The sequence below is a fragment of the Alligator mississippiensis genome, chromosome 12, assembly GCF_030867095.1.
Source record: "Alligator mississippiensis isolate rAllMis1 chromosome 12, rAllMis1, whole genome shotgun sequence".
In the NCBI taxonomy this organism is placed as follows: Eukaryota; Metazoa; Chordata; order Crocodylia; family Alligatoridae; genus Alligator; species Alligator mississippiensis.
Window position 1 is genome coordinate 46,704,244 of NC_081835.1, and position 17,865 is coordinate 46,722,108.

At 50.9% G+C, this 17,865-nt stretch overlaps 2 protein-coding genes across 2 annotated transcripts; one reads left to right on the plus strand and one right to left on the minus strand.

The window, feature by feature from the left end:
- The first annotated feature begins 7,045 nt into the window (after positions 1-7,045).
- Positions 7,046-8,041, plus strand: GRM2 (glutamate metabotropic receptor 2). The gene has a single exon (XM_059715411.1). The coding sequence runs from the start codon at positions 7,174-7,176 to the stop codon at positions 7,714-7,716; it is 543 nt and encodes a 180-aa protein (XP_059571394.1). The 5' UTR covers positions 7,046-7,173; the 3' UTR covers positions 7,717-8,041.
- A 6,750-nt stretch (positions 8,042-14,791) lies between these two features.
- On the minus strand, positions 14,792-17,525 carry LOC109280253 (IQ domain-containing protein F5). The gene is made up of 3 exons (XM_019475886.2): positions 17,435-17,525; positions 16,386-16,547; positions 14,792-15,267 (listed from the first exon to the last, which is right to left on the minus strand). The coding sequence occupies exons 1-3, from the start codon at positions 17,459-17,461 to the stop codon at positions 14,851-14,853; spliced, it is 606 nt and encodes a 201-aa protein (XP_019331431.1). The 5' UTR covers positions 17,462-17,525; the 3' UTR covers positions 14,792-14,850.
- Positions 17,526-17,865: the final 340 nt, after the last annotated feature.

Genomic DNA, 17,865 nt, shown 5'->3' on the forward strand with positions numbered 1-17,865 from the left:
AAAGAAGGAATCTCTAAGGAGACTTTATTTATTTCCAAAAAATCCTTGTCTGTTGCAAAAGCCTTTGATTTCCAACCCCCGCAGTTGTCCGTGCAGAGAGGGAGAGGGGGAGCTGATCAGATTTTTAATTTAAAATAGCTTAATTTGGAGAGAGAAAAAATCTATGTTTAAAATTAAAAACAAAACAGAACAACAAACTCTCATGGTTGGGGGTGGTGGACAAAATGACATGTTATTGGCTACAGGGGAAAAAAAGGTTATTAGAGAAGCCCCAAGAAACCTCCCACTTCATTTACGGTAAAAGAATTAATGTATAAGTAGAAACGCTTCCTTTCGTTCAGGGGAAGAACCCACAATGTTTGCTGTGCTGCATGTTTGCTTCCTTCTCATGCTGCCCCTCTCACTGCAGATGCCTTCTCCCAGTGTTGCCTTCTCCACTGCGCAGAAGATACTCTTGGTGCTTCTGACCTGTAAGGGGGGGGAGGAGAGAGAGAGAGAGAGAGAGAGAGAGAGAGAGAGAGAGAGAGAGAGAGAGAGAGAGAGAGAGAGAGAGAGAGAGAGAGAGAGAGAGAGAGAGAGAGAGAGAGAGAGAGAGAGAGAGAGAGAGAGAGAGAGAGAGAGAGAGAGAGAGAGAGAGAGAGAGAGAGAGAGCAAAAGGACATCATCCCACCTGCTCTGTGACTGGACTCACATTTAGCAAAGCTTTGATGCATGAAGTGACAAGTTCAATCCTCTTATAAGCCCTGGGAGGCCCTACCCCAGTTTCAACCCAGAACTCAAACCAGGCATGGAGTCTGAATGTGAATGATCAGTGCAAGGAAAATGCACTGTCAGAGGGCAGGTTCCAAAAGGCAAACTCAGCCTTTCAATGTCACCCGAGGAAGTTGGTGGCATCAAGGCAAATCCACTGCAGCTCATCATAAACTGCAAAGGAAGCAAAAATAGGCAATGACTGCCTTGAGCTAGAACCAGCCACTGCTCCCCTGAGGGAGAGGTGACTCTTCAGAGCTGGACATGGCTAGACACCTGTAGAAGGTAATCCATAGCAAGACCTTGTCCTTGTGATCCAATGGCTAGAGCCCAAGGAGCATTAGGTGCTGACAGAGCCTTGAGTAAGGTAAATTCTTCCTCAGTTCATCCATCCCTCCATTTCCAATGCTGCCACCTGTATTTGAGTCTTAAAAAAGTTTATTAAAGAGGCCATCCTTAATGGACTGGCCGACGGCAACATCCTGAGGGACAGCCAGCATGGGTTTGTTGCAGGTGGGTCTTGCTTGACCAATCTCATTTCCTTCTACGACCAGGTGACCTATCACCTGGACAAGGGAGAAGAGATTGATGTCATATATTTTGACTTCAAAAAAGCTTTCGATCTGGTGTCCCGTGATCACCTCTTGGTGAAACTGGCCAATTGTGGCCTTGGGTCCACCACGAACCACTGGCTGGAAAACTGGCTCCGGGGTCGGGCCCAGAGGGTAGTAATTGACGGAACTCAATTGTCATGGTGCCCTGTGACCAGTGGGGTCCCTCAAGGCTCTGTCCTTGAACCCATACTGTTCAACATCTTCATTAATAATGTGGACATTGGAGTCAGCGGACTGGCCAAGTTCACCAATGACACCAGACTTTGGGGCAAAGCAGCCACACCTGAGGACAGGAGGGCAATCCAGGCTGACCTTGACAGGCTCAGGAAATGGGCGGACGAGAACCTGATGGTGTTTAACACCGAAAAATGCAAGGTTCTCCACCTTGGGAGGGAAAACCTGCAGCATCCTTATAGGCTCAGCAGTGCTACGCTGGCTAGCACTATGGAAGAAAGAGACTTGGTGGGTCACGATTGACCACAAGATGAACATGAGCCTGCAATGCGATGCTGCGGCTAGTAAAGTGACCAAAACGTGGGCTTGCATCCATAGATGTTTCTCAAGCAAATCCTGGGATGCCATTCTCCCCCTGTACTCGGCCTTGGTGAGGCCGCAGCTGGAGTACTGTGTCCAGTTTTGGGCTCCACAATTCAAAAAGGATGTGGAGAAGCTTGAAAGAGTCCAGAGAAGAGCCACGCGCATGATCAGAGGTCAGGGAAGCAGACCTTACGATGACAGGCTGAGAGCCCTGGGGCTCTTTAGCTTGGAAAAGCGCAGGCTCAGGGGTGATCTGATGGCCACCTACAAGTTTATCAGGGGTGACCACCAGTATCTGGGGGAACGTTTGTTCACCAGAGCGCCCCAAGGGATGATGACTAGGTCGAATGGTCATAAACTACTACAAGACCATTTCAGGCTGGACATAAGGAAGAATTTCTTTACTGTCCGAGCCCCCAAGGTCTGGAACAGCCTGCCACCGGAGGTGGTTCAAGCGCCTACATTGAACACCTTCAAGAGCAAACTGGATGCTCATCTTGCTGGGATCCTATGACCCCAGCTGACTTCCTGCCCTTTGGGGGGGGGGGGGGGGGCTGGACTCGATGATCTTCTGAGGTCCCTTCCAGCCCTAATGTCTATGAAAAATCTATGAAATGTCTATGAAATCTATGAAATTTATGAGTGACCAAGAAATCACTCATACCCAGCCTGGGCAAGCCAATGAAACAGGTTGAGCTGATGGGCAAGGGGGAATAGCAAGGGTAGGTGACACATGTAAGGTCAGCATCTTCCTGTCACTGCCTCTGTTGCTGAGATTCTGATGCCTCCCACACCTGCAGGAAGCTGGCAGCCATTTGGGGTGAGTGGTCTCTCCCCTGGGGTGAGTGGATGGAGATATGGAGGGAGCCTGCTCCTGTAGGTATGTAAAAGGGAAGGCACAAACACTGCTCCTTCCTTCTTTGTTGATTGTCATCACCTTGAAGGACCAGCCAGTTGGCTGTGAAACTGTTGCACCTGTGGCTACACGGATCTATCATTCTTTCCAAGCCAGCCCACTTATTGGCTTTCCAATTTGGCCCAGTTGGCTGCTCTGCTCCCTTTGATTAGGCTTTGCTTAATGATGCAGTAAGATTGGGAGCTGAAAGAGATTGCACAGGCTAGAGCTATAACACCAACTGATCCTTGCCTCTCTTTGCCTTCCGCTGTGCCTGGGTGAGGAATTAACGAGGAGAGCTGAGAAACGAGGTGCAAGAGGCAAGGTCATCTCTTTGTTGGCTGTCTCTTCCTTTCCTTTGAGCCTGCTTTGCATTTCTCCCCTGCAGGGATGGCTGTTCCTTCCTCCTTGTGCCTGCCAGTGGGTCAGGCGAATTGATACTGATCATTATGTTACTCATTCCTCAGCTATAAACAGAAACACTTGCTGCCTAATGGGGTTTTAATTATAGTATTACACAATTATTATATCATTTTCTCCTATTGATTCCCATAGTAGGGAAGAGGCAAACAGCTCAGTCTAACAGGTATTAATGACCACATACTCCTACGCATACTCATTCACCACAGCCAGGAGGGATCCATCCTCTTAGCACAACTGTACATGTGTCTGAACCCTCACACAAGTCCGGACCCATGCAGATAAAGCCAAACATAGTAGTATAACTGGCAGGGGAGGGAGCTGGGACCAGGGCAGTAGTCCCCAGCACTGCCTTTGAAGGGGTGCAAAAGCAGCAGCAGCTGATCACACCATTACAATTGACATGGCATGAGGTAGCACTGCACAGCTGCCCCGGGCATGGAGCTGCACTGCTAGTTGCTGTGCCTCTGGCCCCACACATATTAGAGAGCCAGCTGCAACATTTCATCAAAATCCTTTTCCACTGGAAAAGACCATTTCCATGAATCCAGTGGTTTTTGTGAAATGATATTGATTTTGACAAAACTCAGGAAAAGAAATTGGACAACTGTTTCAAAATGTCAGAATGCCTCATTTTGACATTTTTGAAATGCAAAGCTTTGACTTGCATTTGGAGGGGACTTCTGGGCTAGACATGGGTTTTCTATAACATCATATAAAGGGGTTGAAATGAAAAGGAAATGTTTCAGCTGTATCAAACCAAAGCATTATAATTGACCCCAAGTGAATTTTCTTTCATGAGAATCCTCAAAGCTTTGGCTTTCTAACCTGATTCATCATGAACTTTATTTTTCAAAATTTCAACCTTTTCCAAGGGCCAAAAAATCCACTGTGTGACCAGCTGCTTTTTACACGCTCACACAAAGCCAGACATAGAGGAATTCACAGACCCGTGTGTGAAAACCTGCAAACACAGACAAAATCCACACATGTATGTGAATCTACGCATACCTGCAAATCCATGTGTGCAGGAAGCCTCACTCACAGACATCTACACTCTCACAAGTCTATGCATGTATGAATTTGAACATCCATAGTTGAAATCACATATATGTGGGACTTGACACCTTCACAATAATTTTTCTGTGTATGTAACCATGCACTGCTACATATGAATTCACGTATGTAGACACCTGTGTATTCACACACCCTTAAAAAAGCAACATATGAGCCATGTGTTTACATTATATACTCATCCCCTGACCCAAAATCACACACATGGAGCATGTTGTATCATACACAGTGGTATCGTAAAATCATGGATGCACAAGTACATATAGAATAACATGTATTAAATGTCTTTACTCAGGCAGATATAGGTGATATATAGAAGATGGAGCTTTTGCTAGATGCGATTGCCTTCCTCCAGAACACAAGATTAGAAATAGCTTTTAAACAAGGCTAATTTCCATAGAGCGATTCTCTTTATGGTACCTATGTGTACAGAACATGGTGTTAGGAGCCTCTGCAGCAAGCAAGCAAGCTAAACTGCCCCCAGCTGGTCTTAGTTACCTGAGTGGACCTGGCTGCCAGAGGCCTAATTATCCTTAGTTGACCCTGGTTGCTTGCATGGGTGTAGCTGCCTGCTTATAAGCAAAAGGGATGACTCCCTGCCTAGCCTTAGGCTGCTGATGTTTGCTGGGTCCTGCTTTGTGATTTCCCGGCTTCATGTGTGTTCCTAGTCCCTGCCTGCTGATCTCTCCCTGCTTTTTGCTTCAGACTTGCTGGCTCCTGACCACCTTTTCTCCTGACTCCAGTCCAGCCCCCACATCTTCTGATAGCTGCTCCTGGCTTATGGCTTTAGTTTAGTCAGGACCCACATCCCAGTCCCGTACAGCTACAGTTACAGCTGCATGCTCCAGACCCCTTGGTCAATGACTCGAGTCTGGATCCCTGCTTCCTGCCTCTGTCCCCCTTGGTCTCTGGCTAAACTCAGGAGGACCACCTATGCCCTGGCCCCTTACAGATTGTGGCTCCCTGACCTGTCCGCTCCTGATCTCCTAGGTTGTGACATTCTAGGGTTAAGCCCTGACTGTCCATGTCCTGGTCATACCCCTGACAGGGGCATATGCCCCCACACACCAGCTCAAGACTGGGAGTGATCAGTTATTGGCACAGTCTAAAGACCAGTCTGAGTGCTCCAGGACAGGACTGTCTCTCTTGTATCAGACATCTGCTTAAACGAGATTGTCTCCTTATGCAATGCAGGTGGGACTTGGTGCTGAGCAGGAAGCTCCCTTCAGCAGTTCTACCTGTGTGACTGGGTATTAATTTCAGCCCTGGTGCTGACTGGCTCCGAGCTGTTGCTCCTGCCAAGTGCTAATGCTGCCATCGGGATGCTATGGTGTTGAGATGGTTCTGGGAGGAGCACTGGGGCTAGAGGACGTCAACAGCTGTTTCCAGTGTGGCTACTCATTGGAAGAGAGGCCACGCATCTGCTTAGGACCTGTTCGAGCTGGGACTGTCCCACTTTGTGTACTGGTTGGCTAGGGTCTCGTTGCAGTGGGCAGGGATTGTAGGGGAACAGCACAACTCATACAGTAAATGAGGAAATCTGGAGGAATGGCTTCCTTTGTGCTGTTTGTCTGAGGCTCTGACTCGTCAGGCTAGTTTCTCATCCCTGTCCTGATCAGTTTGTTCCACACTGGCAGTGGAGCTAGGAGTGGAAGGAGCCAAGGCAGCTGTCTGCCCCCAGCAGGGCACTGAGAGGGATGTGGTTAGGATGCTGCTGCACTCCAGCAAAGCCTGGCTGTCGCTATGGCTTGTGGGGATCTGTTACCAGTCAGCATCAGTTAGAGCAGCCCTGAGGCTGCTCTGGTTTGCATTAAATGGCAAGTTGGTCTCATGCAGCCCCCATGGCTGGCAAAGCAGAAAGGCACTTTTGCCTTCCCTTGGGCCCAGTGTTGAGCCCAGCCTGGCTAAACTCAAGGATGGGGGCCTGTGCCTTTATCCATCTACCTGTATTTGTCTGTCTCCAGCTTGCTCTTTCTCTGGTATCTAGGATATACCAGTTTGGTGTAGGGACTGTCATGACCTCTATGTTCTGACCTCACCCTTGCCCTTTCTGCAGCGAGCTAAGCGGAGCTCCTTTCTAGTGATGGGCAGGACAGATGCCACAGCCCCAAGGAGACTGTCTGTGTCAGTGGTGGAGTCACATATCTAATCCTCATATCCCTGCTCCCCAGGAGCCTCTAACAGAGAGAACAGGACCCCAGGCCTGGAGCAGCCTTCTATCTGGATGTCCCCAAGGGATGCTGAGAAATGGGGAACAGGAGCGTACAGAGGGGGAAAGCAGCAGTACCAGAATGCTGTGAGGAGGCTGGTGAGGGCTTTGGGCTCCTCCGGGTTCCCATGCTCATATACATGTTTGCAGCTGAGTGCTGTATATGGGAGGCATCTTGGATCCACCTTGGGCCCTAGATGTAGAGTCTCCATGGATCCCTCAAGCAACCATTCCTGTCCTTGTTCCCTATAGGAAGGAGGAGCTGGTGGTCTAAGGGGCAGGGGGCTGTTAGGGCACTGCTAGGGGGCCTGATTCATGAGCATGGAGCAGTCAGGCCAGGCCTGGGGCACAGCTGTGCTGATTCCCTCTTTATGTGCTGTCAAGAGGCTGATTATTGTCAATGCTGGTGGCGTGGTCCTAGGTCTCAGGTGGGAGTGAGCCCACCACCCATCACTGTCACAAACTCGGGGCAGAACCCAACAGCTCTCTCCTCTGGATGGGTTGCACTGATTCCCTCCTCCCTCTGCCTCTGCAGGTGCTGAACGCTCCCCTTCTCCCCACGGGCAGCACTATCTGTGCCCCGCCAGCCCATAGTTGGACGTCGGGCACCATCGCTCCAGGAAGTGCTGCCTGGTGGTTCGGCGTGGACCTTGCTGCCCCCTGGTGGCAGGGCCATGGCACTCTTTGCTGCCTCGTGGGTCTGGCTACTCCACACAGCCATGTGCCTTGCCAACAGCCAGAACCCCAGCTACAGCACGGTGGTCAAGAAGGAGATCAGCATGGAGGGAGACCTGGTCATAGGGGGGCTCTTTCCAGTCCACGAGAAAGGCAGGGCCAGCGAGGACTGCGGCAAGATCAATGAGCACCGGGGAATCCAGCGCCTTGAGGCCATGCTCTTTGCCCTGGATGAAATCAACAAGGACCCCACCATCCTGCCAGGGGTCACACTTGGGGCCCACATCCTGGATACCTGCTCCAAGGACACCTATGCCCTGGAGCAGTCCCTGGATTTTGTCCGTGCCTCCCTGACCAGAGCGGACGGCTCAGAGCACATTTGTCCTGATGGCTCCTATGCCATCCATGATGACGTACCGACAGCAATCACTGGGGTCATCGGGGGCTCCTACAGTGATGTCTCCATCCAGGTACCATTAGTACAGAGGGGACCTTGGGCATGGGGCAGCCAGGGGGTACAGAGCCCTGGACACCGGCACTAGCAAATAAGCTATAGAATCAGTCTTCTGTGACAGGGCTGATCCCAGTTTCTACTGGCAGAAAAGAAAAGTCATTACAGTTTGACAGTGGAGGGGTAGGCTATAGTATGTGAAATGAATTGAATGGGTCTTAGCCCAGATCACAGCCAAGACAGCACAAAGCCTTCAGCAGAGTGATGAAGGACTAGACAGCCCACAGAGATCTGCCCATCTGCCTTCCCACTCCTACTGGGTTATTCAAGGTCAGGTTTGGAGTATGGGGGGTGCGGGTCTTGCCCTGTTGCTGTGTATTCTGTATCTCTTCTCTGTATAGTCCCTAGGGCTGTCAGTCCCCACCTTACAGCAGCATTAGGTTCACTGCAATTAAATAAAGAACCAGGAATGCCTGTTGCTTGGTTTTGACAGTATGATCTACCTGCCAGTTTCTCATGTTGGGGTTACAGCTCTCAGCAGAATCATGATCCAGTGCTGGGGCTGCCATGACCCTTCCCTGACCCGCCCTGCCTGTCTCAGAGCCTCCTAGCAAGATGGCAAGGAGTAGGGAGGAAGTCATAGTATGGAAACAGCTGAGAAACAGTGACCCAACCCATCCTCCTGCACTGACTTCTCTAGGCCAAACCCTGCTGCAGTGTACAGACTCTGCAAACCATGGCACGAGTCAGGACCAAAACTGGCCCTAAATCATTCCATGTCTTCATGGAGGATGATGACACTGCTTCCCTTGGCATTTGATTACAAAGCTAGAACCTCTCTGGCAGGCATGTTGTTTGACTGGCATTGCACAGCTACCTTGCTTTGGTTTATTATTGAATATTGAATTATATGGAAGAGCTGCTTCTGAACAAGCCCACTGGTTAACCAAGTGGCATGCAGAATTTCAGCCTGCTGCCTCTCAGATGCCACTGGTTGGATAGTGACCATGGAGACAACTGAGGGCGGGATTTGCCAGAGCTGTGTACCAGAGCAATGTGGCTCTGTAAAGATCCCATCCATCCAAAAGCTATTGTCTTCACAGACCCATGCTTGAGGGGGTCTCAGGCCAGTGCATGGGTGGTTATTATGTGATGGCAAGTCTGTGAGCAGCACCCTTTGGACAGCTTTTCCTTAACTTTAGAGAGTATCACCAGGGGTTCTCCTCTGTAAGTCATAACCCCAAAACAGCTGCCAGCTAGCAGTTTGGCATTCCAGGCTTTCCCCTGCCTCCTGCCTCTGCAGCTCCACCACAACCAGTTTGCTCAGCCCCTTGCTCCCAGTCCTGCTCAGTCCCCAGGTGTATTCCATCAGCTTTTCCATCTTTGGGGGTCTTCAATCAAGTGCTGGAGACCTCTGATCAGAGCATGGGTCTCAGGTGTAATTGAGACTCCACTGAGTCCAGGTTGGGTCATGGGGGTGCAGGGTTGACTGAGACCCCTCATTGTGGGTAGGATGGGAGAGGAGGTTGAGGAGCAAGGTCTGCTAGGTGGGGGGCCTTTGTAATCAGTTAGGTCAGGGGCGGGCAATTATTTTGGGCAGAGGGCCACTTACAGAGTTTTGGCAAGCCATGGAGGGCCGCATGATAGGCAGCCAGGGGCAGATAAATATTAATTTTCTAAATTTTTTAGGGGTCCCGCAGGCCAGATAGAATGGCCTGGCAGGCTGCATCTGGCCCCCAGGCCACATTTTGCCCGCCCCTGAGTTAGGTTGTCCCAGCTGAGCAGAGGAAGGAGCGTGAAGGTGAAGAGAAGTAGAAAGAACACAAGGATCCAGATAATAACCGTGCTGCAGAGAGCACTGTCAGAGCTCGCTCACCCAGGCTGCTGTGAGAGGTGGCATGGCATGCCATCATTACAGGTGCCTCCCTCCTCAGAGCACTGCTTGGTCTAACATGCAATCTTCAGCTCCCATAATATCAGTGTTCAGAAAGAGCCTGTCACTTCCAGGGTGTATCATGTGTGCAGTGAAACAGAGCAATGCCATGGAGCTGGGAATGGTGCTCCTCCAGGAGGGGAGAGAGATGCAGCTTTTAGGGCTGGCATTTCCCCTGTGCCCCAGTCAGGAGCCTTTGCATACATCCACTCCATCATGGTAGCCTCCTTTTGTTCTCCTCCACTGGCTGAGAATAGCAATTGAACGCTGTGGAGGACTGGCAAGTCTGTAGCTCTTCCATGGCCCTGGAGACGGAAACCTCCTAAATACAGACCAGGGACTACCTGGACAGCAACAGCACAAGCAGCAGACATGCTGTCCACCAACATGCCTCCAGCCTAACCTGGAGGCCCAGTCTCCATGGCCCACTTGGCCTCCAACCTCTGTGCTTGGAGAGCAATTAGTTACATTTGTGGCAATGACTTTTGCAATGATGGATCTAGCAGCTCTCCACAAGGAATTGCACTGAGCAGAAGGTGACTGATGGGGGAAGCATGTCCAAGCTGCCCTGTGTCCTCACTACTTGAGCCTCAACTGTCCTGGCTGCCAGAGGGTGGCTGATGTGCTTGGATTCCCTCTACCCATGGGATTGCTCTAGGCTCTGAGAGTCTGCAGTTAAACCAATGCTCCATTGAACGAAACTGCAGTGGCAAGGAACAGCTGTGTCCCTCATGTGTGTCCAGTGCTTTACAGGGACCTGAGGGTTAGGGCCATGGGTTGTGTGGGACCGTGGAATGGAAACAGTAGGAAAGTCTGTCCTGAAGTAGAGGCTGGCTCACTAAGGATAAATGATGGAAGCCAAAAGGACCTGCAAGGCCCTGGGGCAGTAAATAAAAGCAAGTGAGATGGGGGTAGGTTGTGAGGTGAAAACAGCACCAGTGGGGGCTGAGCCACATTCTTTTGTATCCCAGAGAGGATGACATGGCACATGCTGTGGGCCTATAGCAGATACACTCAGACCTCAGCAGGGATGTGGCCTGTGCCGGGGTAGTTATACCAGATACACTCAGATGACAGGGGTAAGGATAGGGCTCATGGTGAGGGAGCATTGCAGATACACTCAGCCCCCTAGGCTGTAATACATTGCCCCAAGAACAGTTGTAGCAAACACTCCCCTAGGGAACACCAAACACCTTTCAGCCCTACAAGATGCCCTGGCCTGCTGCAGCTCCCTCATGCTCTCCGAGCCCCCCCCCTGCTTGCCGCGGTGCTGACACTAATCACAGCCTGACTCCTCTACCTGCATGGGGCGGGTGTAACCTTTTTATAGCCCAGCGGCTGTTTGCTTTCACCAGCGCATTCCAGAGGCTTCCCTCCCATGGAGAGCGCCAGGCATGCAGGCTAACAGGGTGCTGGGCCCCAGGCATTCAATTGCGTGTGGTTCCTCGCAACAGGGTAATTAGCTGCTGCTTCAGAGAACCTCTGCAGCTGTATTAATGCCATAATGAATGCAAATTAATATATCATTAGCACATAGTAAGGCTGTTACTGGGGGAGCAAGGGAACACTCCTTGCTAACACCTCCTGCATGGAGATGCAGACCCAGCCAGCCTGTTGGTGGTGCTCCAGTGCTCTCAGGTGCTGGTCCTGTGGCTGCAAGAGCTAAGAGGAGTGTCTGATGGGAAAGGTCTCCTCTGGCTGCCGCCTTACATGGGGGTTCACCCCTTCACTCCTTCACTCGAGCCCTGAGCCACTGCTGGCACAGAGGGGAGGGGAGTGGTTTACCAGCTCCTATTCACTAGGTTCTCCGTTCCTCTGTCCCCGTGTCCTCTCCTAATACTCTGCTTCATTTTGCGACTGCCTCAGCTCTGACCCCATTGCCTGCCTGCGGGAGGGGTACCAGAGGGCCCTGGCAGCACACCTGAGACCCTGCCATCTGCTGTTTGCATCCCATGGCTATCCCAGGCCAAACACTGCCCCCCCGCCATGGAACTGCACTGGAGCCAGCAAGATGTGGGCAGGCAGGAAGGACCAGGCCCCTGTCTGGCTAAGGGGCAAAATAAACACAGGAAGGGCTGAAACCTTTGCTTGTGTATGACTCCCCTTCTTCCCTGGATGGGGCTGCAGGACCCTAAGCATGACTGCAGCCCACTGGGAGGTCCCACGTCATGAGATCCCTACATCCGCCTTCCCTCCCTGCAGCGCTTGCTTGATTTACTCTGCAAATTCCCCTCTGCAGCAGATTGCAGAACAGCTGGGGCCATCGCTCTCCCTCCACTTCCAAGGCATTAGGAGGTCCCTTGGAGCCAGACGCCTGCCCCAAGGGCTGCGGAGGGAACCCCTGATCCCAAACCACTGCTCCTCTCAGAGCCAAGGGGCCCTGAAGAGATAAGGGAAGAGCACCTTTCAAAGGAGAGAAGGAAACAGCACCAGGAGAGAGGGAAGAAGGGAGTGGGGAAGGGGGAGAAAAGACAGGTATAGGCTGGGGAGGGGAGAACGCTGTAGGAGGCAAAGAGCCAGGGTATGGGGAATAAATGATCAGCAGTGATTTCTGATTAAAATGTCATGAATACAATGCAAGTGGGTGGCAGGAAATAAAGCGATCGTTTTCTCTTTGGAGATAGAGTAGATATCTAGCTAGATGGAGAAATAGATAGCCAAGAAAGCAGTTAAGTATGTAGCTGGGCAGACAGTTATACAAAGGGACAGGGGAGAGGCAAAATAGATAATTAGGAAGCTCATTAAAAAGATAAGCAGATCATTAGCTGTAGTGGCAGACCCTGGCCAAGCTGGAGATAGAACTGTGTGGTGGTGCTGATAACACAGAGCCAGTTATTAATAAGCCTGGGCTTTCCTAGTGCTGTGTGTGTCCCCCCCCAGGCTGGAAGGCGGCCGAGTGTGTGTTCGCTCACTCGCTCTCTGATTCTCTCCTGTGAGTCCCCTGGGCTTTGTGCACAGAGCTGCAGATTTGATCCAGCTGAGACATAGCATTTCGGAATTAGCACCCTCCGTGCCTGCCTGCTGTCTGCTCGCCCCCACATGGGCCGGCATCCCTCAGGTCACTGAAAGAGGCTGCCTGGAGCGAGGAGAGGCACCTGTGTCAAGGCACACACACACATGCCCTCCCCCCTTCCCCACCACCCCCACACCTCACTTTCCTGTTAAACAAACCAACCCCAAACACCCCCTCACTGGCAGCTGCAGCATCTGAGTCCACAATCTTGGTAGGGCTTATCAGCTGAGATGAATGGCAATGCAGCTTGCATGGCCAAAGCCTGGGGCATGAAGGTGGCTTTAAACCTAGAGTCAGGGCCAACACGGCATCAACTAGAGAGGCCCCAGGGGCCCTGATAGACATCAGTGTCCCAAGGGCTCCCTAGCAGTTGTGCAATAATCCTTCCTATGCACCTAGCCATTGTGCAATAATCCTTGCCATACCCTGCTCACCTCCTGGTGCCCCTGCCTGCAGCATGCCCCATACACAGGGGCTAGGAATTGGCACAGTGTGGAGCTGGCTTTGTAGTGGGGGGCTTCCTTGCCAGGTTCTGGTGAAGCAGTCTCAGGACTCATGCACTGTTGGCTCTTGTGGGGGCATGTGTGAGCTTTTCCCCACTGGCCTGCACCATCTTAGGCCTGGTACCAGCTCCTGGCTGGGAGCAGGCATAGAATGAATCCACCATGCTTCATTCTCAGTTTTAACAAGCAGCCTGGAGACCCTCTTGGAGGAGCTGTCAATGCAGAGTATTTTGGATTTGCAAAATCACAGCTAATGATGCTGCTGATGTCATCCAGAAGAGCCCTAAAGCCCTTTCACAGGCAGCCGTGCCCTGCTTTCCTCCTGGTTACACTGGGGTAAATCTGGAAGCACTCAGTAAGACTACTCCAGACTCACATCATTGTAATTGGAAGCAAAATCAGACCCTGGCTATGCAGGACTCACCCAACCATCCCTGCAGGGACACTATCTCAGGACAGCAGCTGTTGGAAGCCAGTTATTTAGGATGCAAGATGAAAATCATTATAGGAGGTAACGTGGGCTATTGGATCAAGCACTGGGACTCACCTGGAGTCTATTCTTGGCTCTGCCACTGATCTACTGGGTGACCATGGGCAAGTCACTTCCCTTCTCTGCACTAGTATCCCTTTCCATCTGTCAAATGGGGATGCATAATGATGCCAACCTCCTTTGTAACATGCCTTTCCATCCTCACATGAAAAGTGCTAGGAGTTGGGCATTGCTACACCAAATGAAGCCTGCTGGGGGAGAGCTAGGACAGTACAGTATGTTGCAGTACTGGCTGGAATTTAGCTTGGGTGGGGTCTAAGGCTTCCATCTCTCCTGGAAGATGGTATTTCCAGCAGCACACAGCTGCCTAGCTTTGGACCTTACAGGACCTTGGACCAGCACTGGTACCAAAAGAACCACTCGCTGAATCAGCAGCTGGTTTCCAATACACTTACTGTGAACATGATGCACTGAAAAGACCACAGTGCCCCTGATACCAGGCTGAGTATCCATCCTGCCCTGATTCAGAAAGGACATAGCAAACCACTGGTGCAAAAGCAGGGTATTGTTCCTTTGTGCAGGACACAGGGGTTCCTGTCTAAGCACACAGCCCACACTCCCTCTGCTGATCTCTATGGATCTGCTTCTGTTCACTGTTTCTGTGGAATCGTTGTGCAATCTCCTTCACTGGAGATTCCCACAAAGAGGCTGGAGAGGTAGCCGTCAGGGGTGCTTTAGCAATAACATATCTGCATCTATGTAGAGGGTTGGACTGGATGACCCTTGAGTTCACGTCTAAGTTTATGATTCTAAACATGGTGCACACCAGAGGTGGCTGCATTGGAGCATGGGGGAGGGGATTTTCTGCTGGGTGGTATGTTGTGTTGTTCTGTTGTAAAGCGAGCACAGGTAGCTTTTGATGGAGGCAGACTGACATGTTAGCTCTCCAGCATGCACCAAGGGACCAGCATTGTCAGCCAGCCTCTCTACCTTGGCCTGGAGTAAACAAATCTGGAATGAATTGCTGCCCCCCTTTTCTGGAGTTAGACTCCCCATGTGACCTTTACCCTTGGATTACACCATGGCCAGGACTGTGCCTTTAGATGCCAATCTTGCCTTTGCACTTTCAGAGGCCCCCTGCTTCCTGATCTATAAGACTTTCATGAAAGCAGAACTGAGGAAAAGACTCTGAGATCATTGTCTCTCTCCTAGGGAAGGTGTCTTGGAGGGGTTTATTTCACTCTCGGTGCTTGTCTTTGTAAGGAGCCTTCCCCTGTGGAGTTTCCTTAGCCAACAGCAATCTCAATGATCAAGTCCACGGCTTCATCTGCCATCTTTTTCCCAGCCCACACCATGGACTCTCTGTGATAGGTGTACTGGCGCCAGCTGTTTTGGAGGACCAGAGCTGCCCTCTGGTACTTCTTGTACTGGGTCCTGGCCAGCCACCTTCTGACCAGTGACTGCAGGAGGACTGTCGCCTTTTCAGTCCTCATGTATGTCATCAATGCCTTTACCCGTCTCTCCTCCCTCTGCTTGAAGGCAACCTGGCGCCACCATCTCTGTATCACCAGCACAGAGAGTGTGGCATGGTGCAGTGTTCGCCGGACCAGCTGGCCCCGCCACCATGACTGGATTGTAATGGCGGATTGGTCTCTGGGGTCCTTCTTTTCAGCAGGAGGCTCTGCAGGTGCAATCACTTCCTCCTGTGAATAGAAGACAAAGACCTGGCCATTGCTCTGAGACAAAAGTTGTCCCTGAATATTGTCCAGATCCTCAATAAGTCAATACTCAAACATGGGAAGCAACTTCAGTTTTAACCTGTCACCACTATGGGTGTTTCATACCCCAGCTATGGGTCATCAGCAAGGCGCCTTCTGACCTAACATACAGGCTTCTATCACCTATGTTAGAGGAAGGACTCTGTTGGTCAGTGGGAGTAGTAAGCTGCTATCTTCTTTGGGACCACTACAAGGTGATAAGATACACACACACAGTCCCACAGGTCATACTTGTTGAACATCTTTTTGTCCAGAACTAGGCATCCAAATAGAGATATATCCAGGCCTGTTTAAAAGTATGGCAGTGAGATCAACCCTACAACTAATCATGGCTCTGCAGACCAGGCACCTCCTTGTTGCCAGGGAACTACGGGACCTCCTGTTTTGGGGGAGCATTAAACAGGCATGAAATACCATCTTGATGGGCTCAAAAAATTAAACAATCTCAGTGTGGTGCTGTGACTGGTTGGGTGGAGGGGTGTGATACACTGTAGTTCCTCAGCAAAGTGCAATATCTTGACTTGGGGGTGAAGAGCTCCTTGAATGAAAGCCTTTCTCTAACTATTGAGGGGGGCTTGTGTAGTTTTCTGGTGGGTCTAAACCCACTGCACCTGCATAACAAATAGGCCTGAAAGAAAGGCTCAAATGACCTCACCAGAGCCCTTCCATTCTGCAGTGTGAGGAGTGGAAATGGAGAGAGAAAGCTCGGGTAGAAGGTGACTGTGTCAAAGAAAAAGGGAGGTCCCTGTATGTGATGCAGGGAAAACTATTCCTGACACACTACACATTTAGCAACTGGTTATTCAGCTCTTCCCCCACAATTGCCATGGGGGAGGCTGGGGTCTCCATATCACATATGGCTTCCAGCACCTGGGTAGCTTAAAAAGTATTATGATGAGACATATTAGGGTCTTTCCATGCTGGCTAAAGTGCACACAACCCCCAGTGTTACCACTGGGAGCTGGCCCCAGACATCTCAGGGTAGGGTGCATCTCTGGCCTTTGAAGTCAAAGAAACCCCACGTGTGAGGGGAGGGCACTCACCCCAGTAACAGCTCCCTGATCCAGACAGCCCAGCTGCTCTGGGGGGGATGCAGTAGCTGAGGACTCTTTCTGAGCACCGTCCCCCCCTGCAAGTGCTTGGATGTCAGGCTTCTCTTTAGGATCCTTCTTTTTGGAGATGTCCTTGAGGGCCTTCACATCTACCTACAAAGAAAGGGAAGTAAAGAGGTGCTGAGCCTAAGGAAGGGAGAAAGTTCCTGGGTCTGAAGATGAAGATACAGCTGCTCCATTGCCTTTTCCTCTTCAGCTCATGCTGTGATTATCCAGACAACCCAAGCAACAAAGTTACATGGATATGAGCTGGAGATGGAGTAGCCAAGGAAAGTCAACAGATCGTGTGGCAGCTGCAGCTGTTTTCATTGCCAGTTTATTCATTAGTGCCCTTGTCATCAACGGGGTCAGTATTTTTGCAGTCAGCCAGATCGTATCCCACAGGAAGCTCTGATTCTAGGCCCCAGGGCTGGCATTAGGAGGTCCTAGAATAGCTCCCTGTAGCCTCGCCTTGCTCTAGAGGAAAAAACCCTTTAGCAAGTGTAGAGATCAACTGCTGCATCACTGCATCAACTGCGTGTGTGCTGCGTGTGTGTGCCCACAGGTATGTTGGACAGAAGCAGGGGTGAGAGGAATATAGTGCTGGCTTGCTGAAGGGAATGAGGGAGATCTAAGACAGGTGCTGTTATGTTCCACGCTCCCCCAGCAGAACCCATTTCTGAACAAGACATCTCCTTTCTTAGAGGGAGGGAGTGGAGTCATGCTGTGCTCAGCCCTGAGTGAACTGCCCTCTCCTGGAGGGCATCATTCCCATGCTTCTTCAGTATGAGGCTTCTCCCTCTACCTCCATTACCCCAGCTGCATCCAGAACCCACAACATCCTGTACCAAAGAGATTGTCCTCTCCTGGACTGTGCGGGTGGAGAAGAGGACACCATGTCTGGTGAAGGGATCTGAGCTTTGCGAGTGTTCATTTCTGGGGTGAGATTTTCTCCCTTAGCAGGTAAACCGCGGTGTATCAGTGAGGAATGCAATCCATACAGGAGCTTTACTTGTTTGTGTCCCCATGGTGCACCTCACTCCTCAGAGAAGGACCAAGCTCCCAAAGGTGGCTGGAGTTCACCTTCCAATGGCTGAGGGCCGCGTAGGACAATAATAGCAGTGGTATCCTGTGGTCAGAGTTGTGATGTCACAATGGACATTGTGGCATGCTCAGTCAGGCTGAAGATCAGGGCTGAAGGTTTTGCTGTGGATGGTGGGCCATTTGAGCACCTTTACATGTGCTCCAGGGGTGGGTGCTTAAATTAGAGAGGCGCTCAGGAGCCACTCTAATTAAAGCGCCCACAGCGTCTCTTCTGTTTAGTGTCCCATGCTTCAAAATGGCAGCAGGGGTGCTTTAACTAAAGCTCGTTTGATAAGCTTTAGTTAAAGCACCCCTGCCACCATTTTGAAGCATGTGGACACTAAATCCA